Raw genomic sequence first — 18,213 nt, 5'->3', positions numbered from 1 at the left:
GCGCGGACCGCTGGCCCTTCCCATGCCGTCGTCGTCGTCGTCGCCCTCCTCCTCCTCCTTCTCCTCCTCCTGCGATTGTCTGCGCTCCGGCTGCCGCCCGCCCGCCCGCCCGGACTCCCTGCATGCACACGCCGCCTCCTAGGTGGCTGCGGGGGGTGGGCGCTCCCGGAGCTGCCATTCCGCACATACCTTCATGTCCCTGCGCTCGCTGCGGCCGCCCGCCGCCGCCCCGCATCGCTCACCCGCTCCGGCTACCGCCCTGACGGCCGCTCCCGCCCGGAGGTGAAGCCGGGATCTGCGGAGGGGGCGGCGGGGTCGGCGGCGGGTCTCGCCCGGTGGAGCCACCGCCGCCGGCACACGCAGCAGCAGCAGCAGCAGCCATGAGCAGCGCCGCTACCGCCACCTCCGCCGCCACCACGGCCGGCAGCGGCGCGGGGGAAGGGGCCGAGGAGGCGGCCAAGGACTCGGCGGACATCGCGGCGTTCTTCCGATCCGGTGAGTGCGGTTCTGTCCTGGGGAAACAGGGAGGAAGGGACGGCGGCGAGACCGCGGCTGGAGGTAGAGGCGAAAGGTGGCCCTGGGGAAGCGACGTTTTCCCCCTGGAGCCGGGTAACGAGGCGAGGGCAGCCGGCTTTGTCAGGTGGCCTCGGGGAAGTCTCGCCCGCCTCTCGCCGCCGGGGCCGCCTCGGCACTGCCCGTCCGTTCCTCGGGGAGATGGCGGGGAAAAGAGCCGAGCCCCCCCCGTCCCGTGCCGGGGATAGCGGGGCTTGGGCACAGCAACTCGCGGGCGGGACACCACCCTCGCCGGTAGAACCGAGGCGTGAAACCGGGGGCGGCGGCGGCGCGGCCCGGCCGGGAGGGTGCGGGGCTGCTGCCGCCCCGGGGCGGTGGCGCCGGTGACAGGTGCGATTCTGCCTCCCATGCCGGCCCGGTAGCGGGCGCGTTACCCGGGCCGGGCGGCACCACCCAACACCAGGCGGACCCGAGTCCCCCGAAAATGTCCCGCCGGGGCTTGCGGGGCGGGTGGCGGGTGGAGGAGCCGCTCCGATCCGGGAAGCGCAGAGTGTCGGAGGGAGGGAAGGATGAGCGGGGCTGCAGGGCTGCGGGGAGCCGGTTGCCCCGGCCGGGCCCCCCGGGGAGGCCGGCGAGCAGGCAAGGATGACACCGCTATAAAAAGCAGCGCTCCTCCGGTGCTGTGCTGCTGGGTGGCGGCACAGGGCAGGGATGGGAGAAGCTGCATGGAAAGTGGCTGTTCTGAGGAGAAGCGAAAGAGGCAGACAAAAAGCGAACCCGTGTTAAGGAGATGTCGCTGCCTCGGCTGAGGCGGGGCAGCAGCGGCTCTCGGGCGCTGCCGGGCTGGGAAGCCGGGCTCGGCGCGGAGGATCGAGAGGGGAAGGGGAGGGGAGCCTGTTGACAGGCTGCCGGGATGAAAAAACATGGAGGCTGCCTTTTCCTTCGGTGTTTACTCTCGGCACGCAACCGGGCGGGGAGGGCGGCTGCGCCCGCCGCCGAGACGCTGTTCCCCGGGGGATAGCGGCGGGGAAGGCAGGACTGCCCGGGCCGCACGGACCGGCGGGCTCCGTGCCCTGCCGGCAGCCTGGGCGGCGGCGGGCACGGAGCCTCCCCCCGGTGCCGGCTGTCCTCCCCCGAGCGGCGGCGGCTCCTCCCCTCCGTCCGCTCCGCCGGCGGCTCCGAGCCCCCCAGGGCACCCCCCGGCCATCGCTCCGGGCGGGGCGGCCGGGCTGGGCTGGGCACTTGCTCCTTTTGGATGCCTAAAAAGGAGCGGCGAGCAAGGAAAATGCAGACTCACCGCTGGAAAGATGAGGGGGTTGGCCGATTTCGTGTGTAAAAAATAACGATGGCAGTAGTAATAATAGTAGTAAAAGCTGTGTTCATTGGATTTTTAAGGAAAGTCCGCGAGGGAAGTGGGAAACGGCGTAATCAGTGCTACTTGCGGTCGATGGTGCTGCTCAGCGTGTTTGGTTTCACGAGGGTGAAGGAGGAGGTGTGATTTGTAGCAGGCGTCCCTGAAGCAGGGCTGGGAGCTGCGTTTGTATAGATAAGAGGATCCGAGCAGGGGGCTGTGTCCCCTCTGGAGGGCTTGATGCTCCCGAGGTAACCTGCTTCACATGACAGCCATTGAGTGTGAAACTCCTTGTCAAGATACTGGCCTTGGTGGGTTTTATCGTGGAGGAAGGACTGAGCTTTATCGTTCCCCGGAAGAAATCCCGATGAAAGCAAAATGACAGATTAGAACTGTAGGCTTACACTCAGTAGTCTTCCTAGTGTAGTTACAGATGGGTGCTTGTGTAGTAATCTTGCAGTTTTGGAAGACCCTGCCAGCTGTATTAATAATTAGCTTCCACATTTATGTGTGGGTTGAGGGATGCTACAGCTGGTAAGCTCATAAGTGGTGCAGTGATGACTTCTGATGCTGATAACTTCTGATAACAGAGAAGTTGCACTGAGCTCAGCCTTGCAGCAACTGAAAATCTTAAAGCAGTAGAAGGACGTGCTTATCAAAAAACTCTTAGAGCATATTTAACAACTGGCATTCTCATTTCCCTGTTTACATGTGGAGGTTATCTGGTTCAGCCCGGGCTCTAACATTCACTGGAAAATGTTCTGGCATCTCTTGTGGGTGTTTGGCACCGAGAAGAGCTCTTTGAATTCCACCTCTGTACATGATCCACTCATCTATAAGGAGAGGTCTGTTAAGAGATCTCCGGTGCTTCCCTTTGTTTGAACAACAGGCACATTTTTTTTCAGTTAAACACAATGGGCGCAGCGATCAATGAACAAGGAAAAAACTTTGTTTGGTGTGCTCAGGAGCAGACAAAATATTTTTCTCTTTACAGAATTTACAATGACAAATGCTTCCTTTTTCCTGTCACTTGCAGAGAATATTAGCAAAACTGTAGCTGTTACTTAAAAGAGAAAATGAATAAAAATGTTGCAGTGTTTTCCAGGAGGAAAAAAAAACCCAACAACAAAAACCTTGCCCAAACAATCAGTTCTAATCTTAGATTGGTTAAATTGGTCAGTTGAGCTGCCAAGTGGGGTTATTGGCTTTCCTCCTGTCCTTTTGTAAGACTAAGCTTGAAGTAGAATTAAAGTAGCCTGAAGAATGACGTTTCATTATTTGGAAGATTTTGTTAGGATACGAAACAGCAACTAGGTTCACATCATATGCACATTTCCAGTTTTCACTTTGGTTATGTAAACGTAAACTCACTCTTGAGTTGTTGGGGAAATAAAGTTGCAGTTGAAATGTGAGGAAAGCAGCTGAACTGGAAGTGAGGTGCTGGTAGTAGGAACACATAAAGACTGGATTTCTTGAATGTAAATGAGAAATCCTTTTATTAGAATTGGAAGAAATTGAGTCAGCTTACTTTCTGTTACATATTTGGTATCTCCATCTCATTATTTGAAGTTGAAGAGAGTACCTTGTTAGGTCTGTCATCTTTGTGGCAGGACTAATAGTAAAAGAAGCAGAGTTGAGTGCCAGGCAAAGTGATTACATTTTGAAGAAGAAAACACAGTGGTTGTAGGAAGTGCCTTTCTGTTCTATATATAAGTTGGAGATTAGAAACGACTGTGTAAACTGACAGAAGGATATCTTTTGAACTATAAATGTATAGACAAACATCCTTTTTTTTTTAATTAAGAAGTGCAGTGGTGTGACTTGAAAGGACTGGTAAAATATCCTAGAGCTATGAAAAAAAGACTGTTACCATACGAAAACTCAGAAGTGGAGAGTCTAAGTGGCTGTGTAGACTGATGTTAGTACGTGTGTTAAGTATACAAAGTCTATTTCTTATGAAAAGCTATTAAGATAAAACTTTTCAAAATGTATTCTAAGTTTCAACCTAAAATTCAGTGTATCTGAAAGGTCTGAAGATGTCTGACATGAGCAAAGTTGAATTTGAGGGAGTGCTATCAAGTCGTGGCTTACAGACAGTAACCTTAGAGGTTTTGTTTGGTTGTTGGTTTAATCTTCATCTTTGCAGCTGTGAGTCCTCAATACTTTGGGAGGGGAACTCAACTGACATCTTCAGGATGCAAGAATGAGGGCTGTCTGTTAAGTTTGAATCAAATTATTTTAATAGTGTTTTCCAAAACAAAGCTTTTTGCTAGATGAAGTTTGTGAATTTAGTTTTTAGGCATAAATAACTAAACTTTTTAAATCCAAGTAAAAGACATGTTGATCAAACTTTTAGTAATTAAAATTACCCTTCTGGGATGGTAGAGATATCTGTAAATAGAAAAGGTGGCAGAGAAAAAGGCTTGTAAGCACTTTGGTCAACCCTTGGCTAGACAGTGCAGGGAGTGCCTTTATAAATTACTCTGCTAAGTCTTCATGGAAAAAAACAACCAACTGATAAATCTTCACAGTTGTGAGATGAAAGTGGATGTAGTTATTTCCTGCAAGATACATTTTTTATGAGTGGCCTCTACAAACTGCAGTAAATTCATTCATATATGGACAAATTAAACAGTTTTCAAAGCCATTGAGGACATTAGTGTTGTTTATGTGAACACATGTGACCCTCCTAGAAGGAACACAATTTACATACTGAGCAATGGCAAGAGACCCTTTGGAGGAGCAAGTGTTTGAAAAACAAAGGGCCCCAAAAGTCTCATCATTAAGGTGAAGAACTGCCCTTGCCTGGCCTTGCCAGGTCAAATCTGAATATGATTGTTAATTGTACTTCATCCCTTGATGTGGGAAAACAAAAAAGTAGAAAACCTCATCTACACAGGTGGCAGCAGTCCTTTCTCAAGAGGTGAATGTGGGTCTGGAGGAAGTGGGTATTCCAAGTAGGGACTTCAGTGTGCCACCTTTCTCAAGGTGAAATTAGAGAACAGGCCGGTAGCCAGAATAGCTTTAAATAGCACCTGGTTCTAATGTTGTACACTTAGTGTGTCCTGCTTGTGCATGTGTATAATGCATAGTGGATGTAAGCTTAATGATAAGAGAATTTAAAACTTTGGTTTGAGATACGTGTGTTTAGGTGCCAAAATGATCATGTGAGTATTTTAGGAAAACAGAATGGTGAGATTTGTTGTGGTTGTGGACATTTGAAGAGTTCTGCAAGTGCTAGTAACTTCAGACTTGGATCAGTCTGAGTTCGACTAAGTTTGGTGATAGCAACCTACACTGATAATTGCTTGAATAGTTGAGACTTTAGAAGAAGTATTAATGAGTGTCATGAAAACATGATTGATTTTCTTCTTTTTCTCTTAAATAATGATCTTGTTGTTTGCTTAGTTTTCATGAACATCACTTAATACCGCAAAGATAAAAGCCAGCATTTAGAAATGTGTTATTTCAAGTTTACAAGGAGGACTTATGTTTTATTTCTTCCTGGTTATATTGCTTTTATATACTGTTGCCTTGCTTGCTTTATATTAGTGTCCTGTATGATAGTGACTGAGATAGTTGACTGCGTGTAGTAGACAGCAGTGAAAATGCTATCATAGTAGAGAAAGTCTTCTAGGAAGAGGAAGAGAGGGTTGGGAAAGATTACATGGCAAAGAAAAGGCAAGCATTTTATTAAAAGGCAGCAGGCTTTTTCAAGAATACTCCTAATAAAACACACTATCATTTAGATCATGGGCAAAATAGCTTTCAAGGTAAGCATCAAATGTCAAAAACAAGCCAAATTTCCATCTGAAAATCATGAAGCAGAACGCACCATCTATAATGTTAAGATAGGTGAATCTTCTTAGGAAGGCACTATCTCCTGGTGATGTGTAGTAGCTAACTTACAGAGAAGGTAGTCAGAGCTGTGGTTGTTGCTCACTTGGTGTGACAGTTGGAGCAGCTACAGAGTAGTTACAAGTGTCTAACAGACATTATCTAATAGTGAAGCCGCAAGTGAAATTTTGCCAGGCAGCACTGGTGGTAGCTCACATGACAGCTCCCTGCTGTCCTCTGCAAGTACTGGTTCTTGGCCCTGAGGCTGTCAGGAGCTGAGGTGTGTTTTAAGAAGTGGTGAGCATGCAGAGGATGTAAAGTAAACTTTTCAAGAATCTCTTCTTTTGTTCTTTGAGTTGCGTTAGTAAATGAGAAGGTTGCAGCAGTATTGCTGTCATTAGTGCCCGTTGACCTGGGCTGAAGAAGAAGTGGGCTCTTTTGTGAAGGTTTGATCCAGTTCCAGAAGTATCCATTTTAATAAGATGGTTGAAGCAGGATGGTGTGTGTGTGTGTAAATGATGTTTTGAAAAACACCATAGAAAAAAGCCACAGCTTGATAATTTCTGATGAGCATATGCAAAGCAAAAATAACTGCAGAAACAATGAAATTACAACGGAGAAGTTAGGCTGGGAAATAGCATTGTTGAATTGACATTCCCTGGAACAATGAAGATGAGGATAGAGAGCTTCAGTGTGAAATGCAGCAGCTGTTGTGCAATTTGGCTTAGTGTGAAACAGCCAAGCTTCTCTGTGGATAGACAAGGATAGATCAAGTTAGAGGTTAGGGTGTGTTTGAAACAGTTGGAGGCAGAAGTCATGAATATTTCTAAGAGAGGACAGAGAATTACTTGTAACATCTGTGATAGTTGACAGTTGATAAACTAAATGCACATTTGGAGTGGAAGGTAAATGGGAGTTAGAGAAAAGCCAGGTCCATTCTTGGAAGGAGTACATTTGAGCTGGCATGAAATGCTGAAGTACTCAGAAGGGAGCTGACAGAAGTAGGAAGAGACTTGATACAGCTGAGGCTTTTATCAGTTGTGGAGCTCAGTCACTGTGTAGAAGATGGGTAGTAAATGTTTTTTATAAAGTGGTTTGTCTGCAGTTAAGCATATTCCACAGCAACCTAACAGAAACAGGTGTGAATTTCAACCTGAAATATCACATGACTTCCAAAAGCTTTTGCATGTAAAATCACTATCTAAGTAATTAAAATCTGAAGAAAAACCGGAAAGACTTTACTTACCCCAGTATATAGAGAAAATGTTCATGTTTCTCTACTCCTTTTCATTTGAAAATAAAAACTAAAATAATTCTAAAAAATATTAAAAATAATGCTTAGGTGCAAACTGCTAGGTCAGTTTAATAGGGTGAAACTGCATAGTGATTTTTGGTCTGCATCTTGAAGAAGGAGGTAAGATCACTGAAATAGCTGTTCATGGTCAGCAAAAGTGTTAAAATAGTAAAGAGACATTGAAATTTTGGAAATGCAGTGGTGGTTGAAGGAAAATGGGTGATAATTTTAAAGAGAACAGGGGAAGCAATTTTTTTGCTTGATACTGGTAAGAACCAAATTTAATCTTTGAAGAAAAAGGCTACGAGGTAAAAAAAAACCCACGAAGGTCACAGCAGGCTATTTTAATTTAAAGACTAAGATGGTTACATCTATTTGTTGTTCTCATGAAGAAATTTGCCTGATTTGGAGAAGGATCTTTGTTTAACTTAACATTTTTCTTGGTGCAGTAAAATTGAAAAGTAGACTACTGGTGAAGTAATACTGATGATCTGCAAAGCTGAGTCATATTCCTTCAGGAAGGATACTGCTGTTTTGAGAAAACAGATCACTTACCCAGTAGTGAGGAGGAGGAATTGAAATGACAGGGAACAACTCAAGTGCTTTTAGCAGTAGACACTACAGTACATTAAAGCATCTGATTTTCAGCCTCTCGAGTGGGTTGTTGTATGGATACACAAAGAGGAGGGTCATAAATGAGTTGTGTCCACAAAGTTTCACAAAACAGTCTGAGTGACAAGACTGTGCTTTAAAGACACAAAGCCCGTTGCAGTGGTTTCTCTGCCAAAAAGCTGCTCTAAGTCATCTGAAATAGCCTAATTGTGCATTTGTTTAAAAAACAAGGTTGTTTTTCAAGACTGTTGAGTAGAGTCTTCTGAAATAATTTAGTCAAATTGGTTTAATCTCCCGTGTCACTGCCTTGCATAAGTGGCGGTAGCACTGTTTAATATAAACAACTGCAAATATGTAACAGGTTTTCCTACTGAGCAGTGCTGAACTATGTCTTTTCTTGGTATTTCTGAGTATGATGTTTTGTAATCTGGACCTTACTGAACAACTGAAATAGGTGCTAGTGTTTTATAATCATGGTGGGAAGAGAAAGCAGTCTTTACAGGAAAATGAGAATGTTTGGTTTGGTTTTTTTTTTTTTTGTCTCTCAGGGCCCAAGATGTTGAGGAAGCAAGATGGAAAGTATAGGAAGAAAAGACTTCCAGCATCCAAAATATGTCAGGAGTTTGCTTTATGTTTTATGCTGTAGATATAGTATAGTGTGCTTGGATAATTCCCACAAATCTGTGCGAGAGTCAGGATGATGTTATTGGCGTGTGTAATAGTCTGACATGAGTCTGAGATTCAGAAAGGTTTGTTTTGCTCGTATGCATGAGGATACATGTATGCATGTATACACTGTCAAACTAAATATTCCACATGGCTTCAAAAACTTGAGTGTGCATGACAAATCTCTTTGTTAAAAAGTTGGAGAAAGTATGCTGGGTAGCAGGCGCTGAACGGGGCTATTGTGAGTAATCCCAAAGTGTTCTAGTCATCTGTGAAACTACCCGGAGCTTAATTACTCATGTTTTCTTGTCGTCTTAGTGCGTGTATAAGCAGTAATAGTTATTCTTGAGGTGTCTGCAGATGGTGTAAACAACCAGTAGTGATTTTTGTGGTTAGATTTGTACATGACTGCTTAGCAATTAGAGTCTGAGGATCCAAGGTTATTGTGAAGTGAGATTTCCTAAGTGCTAAAAATGAACAGGAAAATATACTACAAGGATAGGACTCACAAGGACCTATCAGGTAAAATATCTGCTTGTTTTTGTCTAGTCTGTGCCTCACTTATTGCATAAAAGAGGGATTCAAAATCCAAAACTTTTAGGCTTTATACAGAATTTCTGTACTTTTTTGGGTAATTTTGTGGAAAACTTCAGCCTTATGAGATACTGTATCAAGGCATTTGGTCAAAGGCTATTCACTAAGGTTTGTGATGGTCACATAGCTGGTTAATAGTTTTGAGGCCATCAAACAACGAAAAATGTTATTGGTGAAATTTAATGAAAGCAGAAGTGTTTGAAGTCTTGTAGGCTGCTTGTTTTCAGAGCATAAACAGACGTTGGGATGAAATCAGGTGACATTTCTTAAAGTGTGTCCTAGGTAATTAAGGGAAGATACATCAGGAGCATCCCAAGAAGTGAATTAGACTAAATGGAGTGTTTAAATACCAAATATTATATGGCTAACGTCCTGCACTACACAGTGGACTTTACCATTATCCATTGTGTAGTGTTGGCTGTACAGTGTCGGATATAATTTTCTACTGGCCTTAAGGTAGTAAGTTCTTTAGTTTCCAAGTGTTTATCATGCCACTGACTTCTGGGCATGTTTTGTTAAGCAGCATTGAGTACAAAAGTGATACCATTTTCTGAGATCATAAAAATACTCTACCGTCTTCTAAAAACTTTAGGTCAAAGTTGAAGTGTCTTTGCCCTTTGTAATTCTCCTATTCCTTGAATTCCAGATATATGCAGCTGAAAGCACAGAAGAAAAATGTAGGAAGCTGTCAGCAAATCAAGGTGTATTAAAATATATATTGCTTGGATTGTCCTGCTCTGTGCAGAAGTTGATAGCACATAGTGTGTTGAACATCAGACTTAAGAAGATGCCAAACCCCATCTTTAGAGACCTCTTTCTGTCTTTTACTACAGAGTAATAAAATAGCATATGATTTCTCTGCTAAAGAAACTGAATAGCCATTGTTGTTGTTTATTTTTTAAAATAAAGCTTTACTGTCAAAGCTTTTATCCCTGTCTTTATTTATTTGCTTTATTAATGTTAGTCAAGGACTTTATTTTGGTTGACACTACGTGTAGGGTTGGTCCTAAAAGAATGGAAATGGAGCAGTTGTAGTAGTAGCTTATGGTCTTTACACATCTTAAGTCACATTTCCTGTGCCTTAAGTATTTGTTTTCTGCACTTGAAGATAGCTGTTAGGCTTGAATTTGCCATAGTTTGCAAAGTTCAAAGAAGAAATCAATGCTGTGCATTGCTTAACTGACAGGGTATCATGTGAGCTGGGCTTCTGCAAGGACAACAGAAGCAAGCCAAACTAAAATTTATTAGGACAGTTGCACCTTTTCAGATGGAAAGATAATAATGACTTATCTAATGACTTGTTGGTTGGCTGACATGGTTTAGGAATGGTGTTCCCCTCACTTCACTTACTCACTCCCCCTCTGTATTCCCTATGGCTGGATGGAGAGGAGAATTGGAGGCAAAAGAGGTAAAGATTATGGATTAAGATAAGAGCAATTTAGTGGGAACAGTAATGAGATAAGAAAACATAACGTATTTATATGAATGACAGAGCATACAAGAAAAGAAATGTTATTGCTCACCCCTTGTGGAAGCCCCCAACATTCCCTGACCGCTCCCTTGGCCACACTGCCCCGACTTGGGAGCCCTTCCCCTGGTTCCTAGAAAATGTCATGGAGTGGTACCTCGGGTCCTCATTGTGTCCCCTCCAGGCCAGAACCATGCTTTATATTAAATAAATAAATAAATAAATATAAACTAAGATACCCATTTCTCCACACGTAGTGGAAAGCTGTCTTTGGAAGAATAACAAGGAGTCGTACTTGACTGAATTTCTTGCCTTGGTGGCTGAGCAGAAAGTTACAAAACTGAACTTAATTTCTGTCCCCATTTTGGGAAAGTTGTGCTGTTTGTCTGTTGAATTGCCAAGGCAGGAGACCCAAGTCAAGCCTGCTTATAGGTGATAAAATATGCTTTGTCTCGTAATCCTTGAAGAGTTTAGCCATGACATGCTTTAACCCGTCAGCACGGAAGGAGCAATATCTTTTCTAGTACAGCGTGGGGATTGGAGTCAAATTTGCCTCTGCTTAACTCAGAACAAGGGTGTAATTCAGCCAACAATAACCACTCGGCGTGTGTGTGTGTGTTAACTTTTTTTTTTTTAAGCTTGGAATCAGATGCATCCTACCCTAGCCAAAGGGAAACATTTTAGAAGCTCTGACGCATTTACACAGATGAAGGAAGGAAATGTCCAAAAGAGTCAAAAGCTAAAAATAGATCAGTTTACTGAGTTGAACTCTGGGTTGGAATTGACGAACTAAATATAAGTCTAAATTTGAACCTTTGTGACTTACATAACTGAGTGGTACATAACTGAGTAACCCCTTTTGGATATTGCTGCTTTTTCTTGCATTCAACTTTATAGTAGACAGCTTCAGAGGAAAACTTGTGTCAGGCTTTGTGAGTTTGCTTTGCAGTGCTTTAAATAGACAGCACTGAGAAGTCTGATTCTCTCTTGATGATTATTGTTACAGCATAGTTTTAACTCCCTGGAAAAGTGGATTGTGGGTTGTGTTGGGTTTTTTTTGTTTGTTTGTTTTGAAGAACTTCTCAGTGGAAATGATATCTCCGGACTCTACTGAACAGCAGTTTTAAACCAGTAGCAATTGGAACCAGTATCTGTGACGTTAAAAAGAGGTGTAATTTTTTCCTCAACTTCTTCAAGAAGCAGTAAATTTGCCTCTGTCGTATCTGTACATAGAAAGGAACGATAACCTGAACATTTAAGAATGGACGTTTGGCTGTCTGAAAGGATTTGCTCTCTGCCTTGCCACAAATCAAAGTTTAGAAGCGATGAGCTTTCCTTTGAGGTAAAGAAAAGTAAGCTTGTTTGACTGTGTAAAATTTGTGTAATGGAAAAAATATAGGAAAAACTGTTAATATGTGAGAGTGTTGTAGATTACTGTTGTTAGGTGATTGTGGTAGTGCCATGAAAATGGAGATAAGCAAACTTTCCTTCTTCCTTGAGTAACAGTGTACATTTTTTGGATAACTGGTGGCAGCCAATGCAGTACTGCTAACTAAAAACTGGCCTTTTCCACTGTGTTAAAGCAGGGACGGTGTAGTTAAATCCCAGTGGTTTAGCATTTGCCAACTGCCAGTGAAGGGTGTTTCTTTCATGATGCTATACCTAATTCTAAAGCTTTGCATTGGAGAGGTGAAATACATATATTAATGCATTGACTTTGTCAGAAAAACAAATGTTACCATTTAAAAATATAGTAAATGTAATAGGATATTGTGGCTAGAAATGGTAGCATTGATTAGATTAATTTTAAGCAGTAACTCTCCACCCATCACTCCCACAAGAACTGAGGGTTAGTTTTTTTTACTCAATACCTTCCCTTTTTTTACTATATTATTTGCTGTGGAATATTTGCATGGCAGATGTATAAATAGTTGTACTCTTATTTGCTTTATGTTTTTGTTTGGTTTTCCACTGGAGCCTGAGAATGTTTGTTTTTGCAAGGTTGTTTTGAAAAAAAATTTGGAGTCTTTGATTACTAAAAATAGTATTTGTTCCAAGCAGCAGTTTATATGTTAAAGCAATGAACAGTTTGTAGTAAAAGGACCTGACTACCTACTGTCATGGTTATATACCAATATTGAATTTAAATTTGGCAATCTAAACTTTTTATTGATGGAAAATCTTGTTGTATAGCAAAAAAACTGTGTTAAAAATCTCGTATTTTTCTAGAATATGCTTTTGAATGGATTTGTCCATGATGCTGTCTCTACTGTTAGAAAGTTGAAACTGTAAAACCCTTTTGCAAGAGCACTTGGTTAACTTGATGGCTGTGCAACCTGTGGTGTTTCTACTTGTAGGCAAGTTCATGAGCAGGATGTGACTTGCAGCTCATGTCCACTGAGGCAACGTGAGTGGGTTCAAAGAGCAAGAAGGTGCTGCTCTCCATAATGCTGTATAGGTCCTCTAGGCACTGAAAAGAAGTGGCAGAACCCTGTGTGGTAAGCAAGGATGGATATGCCTCAATGCTCAGGTGGAACACCTAAAGTGCAGTCCGTAAAATGTCTGGACTGCCAGAGCTCAATTACCTCAGTGCATATGCTGAAGCTTTGTTATGTGTTGATACAGCAGCAAATGAGAGCAGGGTTTTTTGTGGTCTTGAGCAGACAAAATAGTATCTTAGGCCTTAATTTATTTCTTTGTGAACTGTTTTTACTACTTGGGATAGGAATCTCACTCCCACCTGTCTCCTTTGCTAATACTTTGGGCTCTGGCTCCTGTTCTGACTTGAGAAGTGGGATAGAAAATCTTCAGGTTTGAGGATTTCTTCGTAGTTTAATGAAACTTGTTTAACCACGGGAGAGATAAATGTTAGAGGAGGGATAGGCATCTTTTTCCAAGTGGCTTTTCACTGTCTTAATTGTTGTCTCTGCTTCTGTGATCCCTTCTTTTGTTCCTTTTCTTCAATAAATAAGACAGAGGTCCAGCAGACAATAAGCTCAGTCATGAGGCATCAGTGTTCATCTCTACAGGAGGTCCATTATCTGCACAAGGCTAAGTAGAGGGTCCTGTGGAACAGCCCGAGAAATACAGCATGTGTGCTACACTGACAAATAAGGGCTGCACGAGCGGCCTTAATGCTGCATTACCTGGTTTTGGAATCTTCTTTGTGACAATTTCCATCACACCTGGTCCTATCTATATTGAATCATTGTTTAGAGTTTAGGTAAAGTTTTCATTAAATGCCTTAGTGCATGATAGTAGATGGCATTGATTTTATCAGGTGGCACTGGTTACTATGTTATATCAGAGGTATTTTGGGAGTAGAAATGCATTAATTCACGGTGTAATATTTTAAAAAGCCACATGCATAAGCTGCTTTGTTAGATAGATATATTAAGGACAAATTAGTTATTTTACAACTTTTTAAGCAACTTTTTTCTTTTCTAATAGACTCAAATACATTGTGATGTTCAGTTTCTTAGGGATTGATTTTTGTCACTTGAGCATCATGTTAGTTCTGCCATGGTAACAAAAGTTAAATGAAACAAGGTGTAAAAATTATCAATACCAAGGAGGAAAAAGGAACCAAATGTTATATTTTCCTTTCACAAGCAATAGATTATTAAGATTGAAAGGACAAAATAGTTTCTCAGGTGAGGAAAGCTTTCCGCAGCATAATAAACTAGGATTTAAACCCAAAACACCCATGGAAGAATATATGACACTAAAGGACTTAATTGGAAGTTCATAGTGATAAGTGACCTAAATTTTTGCACTCTTTATTTTGCCAGTTATGTGGACTAAAATTGTTGCTTTAATAAGAATTTTTCTGAACTGAACTGTCATGTAACCTCCAAGAAAGGACCCAAAAGGAGATAAAGAGGTGCCTTTTCCCATCGGATCAGAGAGTTATAATGTTGCTATGTACAAGCTGCATTCCTCCTGCTTTGTGGAATAGAAATTGACTGAATATGTCAAATAACTGTTTCCATGTCAAGCTAAATGTCATAATGGAATGAAATGTATTCCTTATTGAAAGGTGACTGGTAAAGAGCTAATTATCAGAAACAAAATAACCCTGTACTTCCCTAGTGGAGTTGGATGTCAAAGGTGACAAACATCTGAAAATGTTGTAGTTATACTTGAAACGTCAGTATTTATTGTTTTCTGATTTCTATGTTAGGGGTTGGTTAGCTTTTGAACAGCACACAGAGTAAGGGCAGTATTACCAGCCACAATTAAACCAAGAATGAATCAAGTATATTTAAGTGGTGCATTTTTCATCCAGGCATAAATTTCTTTTGCAGAAAATTTGAGAATAAAGCCAGGATTCAAGTCAATATCTGTTAATGTTGCACTGTTGATATTGGGGGAAAGGGAGGGAGAAGCGAGTAAAACAGTTGCTTGTTCTGGGGCCAGTGAGGCAGTCTCTAACCAGTGAGGCAGGGATATCTATGTGAATTGCTGAGCTTGTAGTAGTTGAAGTAAAGTTCTGGAGAATAAGCTGTGCTATCCTTGTCTTGGTTCTGCCCAGATATATTCAAGTTTGGCACTTATACAAGATGTAATCTTTGAAAAAGCAGCAATAGTTGGCTGGGGGCAGGCAGGAGTATATCTGAGACAATGAAGGATGAAGGAGAAAATCAGGGAAGAAAGTAACTGCCAGAGTTAAGGGAGAGGATCAGTTTGCTTACAGAAATACTGGAATCACCACACTACCTACCTACTGCAAAAACTGCTGTTTCTGTTGTGGTAAAGGTAGACTGAAACAGAACTAACAGTTCTATTAATGTACACAGGCAGATTCTTAGATGCAAGGGAGCCTGAATTTTCACAGGCCATTTGACAGAAATGTAATGTTTCCCTGAAGCAACCTCCAATGTCAAGACCAAAAGGAAATCTTTCTTGTTTTAAAGCACAGCATAAGAAGGACAAGCCTAGGCAGAATAATGGAAGGGAGATAATGGATATGTGATGCAGAAGACTTGGGATTGGAAGTGCAGTGAGGTCAGGAAGAGAACTGACCCTTGAAAGGAACGTAAAGGTGGGTTGTGTTTTTATGTACCCCGCTGCTCAGATGTTTGCTTTACAGGGATAATGTGCTCAAATCAAAAACACAAGCTGTTAATAGTCCCTGCCCTAGATAGGTCTAATGTTTTTTTATTCCCTGAAGAGAAGAGCAAGAAAGTGGAAAGGAACTTGGATAGAATTCCTTAGTTTTGTAATGCAAAGTACAGCCTTGACACAACTCAAGAAAAAGTCACTGTTAACCATTTTGACCTTAAAATTACTTATTTTCCTACATTCTTCCTCAAATTCCTACCACTCGCAGTAGAAACGTATTACCTGAATTTCTGTGGAAAGAGTAGCATAGTTGTGTGAGAGGGTCACTGGCAATGTTAGGTCCACAGGGACCCCAGCAAATAAACACGTTTGTGGTCACTCCCCTTGCTGTAGCCTCTGATCTGCCAGGTCTGCTGCAGAAGATATGTGTACAAGGGCTGTACTGTCTGAAGAGATTTGCTGAACTTTATCTCTAGGTCTTGTGCTCAGATGAGATTACTAATCACACTTTTTAATTAAAGAAATGTCACAGCTATAGGAAAATTAAGCTATTTGGAAATGGTGGTTATTTTGCTGACAGTTTTCTCTGCTTAAGGAGGCTCAATCAAAACTTCCTGCAGTGGCAAATGTGTGCTATTGAGTGAAAACGAATTGTGACTAATTTCAGACTTTTTCCCAGATACTTTTTCTTCATTATGGTTGAAAGTTGTTCTTGGTGAAGTAGCTAGAGACGTGAAGAAGAAATTTTTTATTAAACTGTTAAAGAGACAGCTGAATCTCCTAAATTTTGACTGTTCCCTCCTTATAAAGTATGTTGAAGGAAAAGCTGACATTATTAATGTAAAGATAAGTTTCCAAAAAGGGCAGTTCATATAGCTGAAAAACTGAAGCAGAGTTAAGAAAGAGCTAACTTGAGTTTACTCCCTTGGCTAACAGTAATTTCAAAGTTAACATATTCTGAAATATTGCTTTGACAGCAATCTTGGATTTAATTCTGCGGTATGCAATTAGAATTGTCATTCCCTGTGATATTTAAAATGCCACCTTGAGTTTAACTCAGAAAGTGAGTATGGTTGAGTGTTTTTTCAAATGACATCTACTTCAGTAGTTGCTATGTGTGCAGTTTATCTAGTGTTAACAGCATTCAAGTGTCTAAAATTAGGAATATATTGCCGTAAGAAATAAGCAAACCACAACCCATACGCTTCGCTCGTTGCCTTTAATTTAAGCATGGTGTTACTACTGGGTGCTTTGCTTTTGTGGTTGGTTTGGTTAGAGTTCTGAGTCCATTGGAAGTATTTTGGCCCATGTCTTAGAGGTTAAATAAAAATTGGTACACTGACATTTCAAATTGGTGGAGGAAATTGTTAGCGAAATGTATGAAACTGGTAACTGGCCAATAGCTTGAAAATAGTTCTGAATTAATGGGATAAGTTTATAAAGATACCTGTGTAATAATGAGGTAATTTTATATTTTCCTTTCAAATTGGCCTTGCCAAAGGAAGGCTTTATAATGACATCTGATAAAGATTGAAGTGGGAAAAATGGTAGTGGAATGGATGGATAAGTAAAAAGAGGCTTGTGTTTATGTACCATTGAAAAAAGTAGACTTAAAAATGATGTAATAGAACAGCCATAGTGACTGGGCAGAAGGAACTGAAGAATGAGGTTAGTAATTTGTTGCAGAATGCAAAGTCCTAAGCAGGACCAAAGACGTCCTTAAGAGTATGCTCTTAGGCTTAGACAGAAAACGTGGAAATAAATACTCTTGCACCCTTGCTGTTCCAGTCCCTTGCTTCTCCCTGTCAACATGTTCTGATCTGACTTCTAAGTTGTAGTTGTTTCTAAGGCTTAGAAATGGTTAGTTAAGTTGCACAGAGGCTTGCTGTCCGATATTACTGCACTTTTTCTGTCTCTGGATATCTGGAGTTATTTTCCTAGTCCCTGACCTTTTAGAGCTGGTGTGAAAGCTTTTTCCTGAAGTAGAGGCTGTGTGTTGGAGTTTACTGTGCTCAGAACAGGGAACCTGTGGTCTGACTGCCTCCTGTATGTTGAAGAGAGTTAAATGTAGGCTATACAACTTGAATTCCTGAGAAAGAGGTCGTACGTGTGTTCTTTAAAACATTTTTAGTTACTACGTCTCTGCCTTACCCTCTAGCTTTCAGAGACATACCTGAATATAGACTCAATTAAATTCCTGTCCTTTAATGAAGTCCTTTGCTTAATGCATTGCTGATATGCTTAGAACATCAGGGCATCTTCAGGATCCAAAATTAATTGCCTCTTGGGGATGGGTAGTGCCATGTGGGCATCTGAAAGAGCAGTGTCTCTTTCAAAAGCCTTCTGGAATGGTCAGCTTTGAAAATGAGGCACATCCTTATTATGTTAAGGAAGGTATTTGGGTCTTGAATCTGCTTAACATTTTCACTTTTTAACAACGAAAGCAAATAAATATTTTGTCTATGGAAGATGGCTCAAGTTGAAAGAGGAGAGCAGTAACTTCCTTACTTGCCGCCTTCTTGTAGTCTCCATCCCCTCCACCAGCCCCTAAATGTAGGAGGCCAAAGCCCAAACCTGGCACAAAGGGAAGAGGGCATCTCGTTCCCAAACCAGTCACTTATACGTCAGTCCACAGTAGAACAGTATTGTTTTAACGTGGCTAAGGCCCTGTTCTTTCCTTTGTATTGAATTCCTTCCTGTTAAAGAACATTGTCTTTAAAGTACACTTATGTCAGCTTGAATGCTAGGAACTTTGTGCTTATTGCTACAGTATCTGTATTAATTAGTTGGTGCAGCTGTTTCAAGTAGGAAAAA

The 18,213-nt window shown here is 41.8% G+C and overlaps 1 protein-coding gene across 1 annotated transcript in view; it reads left to right on the top strand.

The window, feature by feature from the left end:
* The first annotated feature begins 357 nt into the window (after window positions 1-357).
* TRIO (trio Rho guanine nucleotide exchange factor) overlaps window positions 358-18,213 on the top strand; it is a 243,123-nt gene continuing 225,267 nt past the window's right edge. The window contains exon 1 of the mRNA XM_014872340.2: window positions 358-495. Within this exon, the coding sequence (XP_014727826.1) occupies window positions 381-495 (115 nt within the window). The 5' untranslated portion in view covers window positions 358-380. The remainder of the gene's footprint in view (window positions 496-18,213) is intronic.

Source organism: Sturnus vulgaris, chromosome 1 (genome assembly GCF_052056855.1).
Source record: "Sturnus vulgaris isolate bStuVul1 chromosome 1, bStuVul1.hap1, whole genome shotgun sequence".
NCBI classification, from domain to species: Eukaryota; Metazoa; Chordata; class Aves; order Passeriformes; family Sturnidae; genus Sturnus; species Sturnus vulgaris.
Note: the sequence above shows the minus strand (reverse complement) of the source record. Positions and strands in the feature narration are given on the sequence as shown.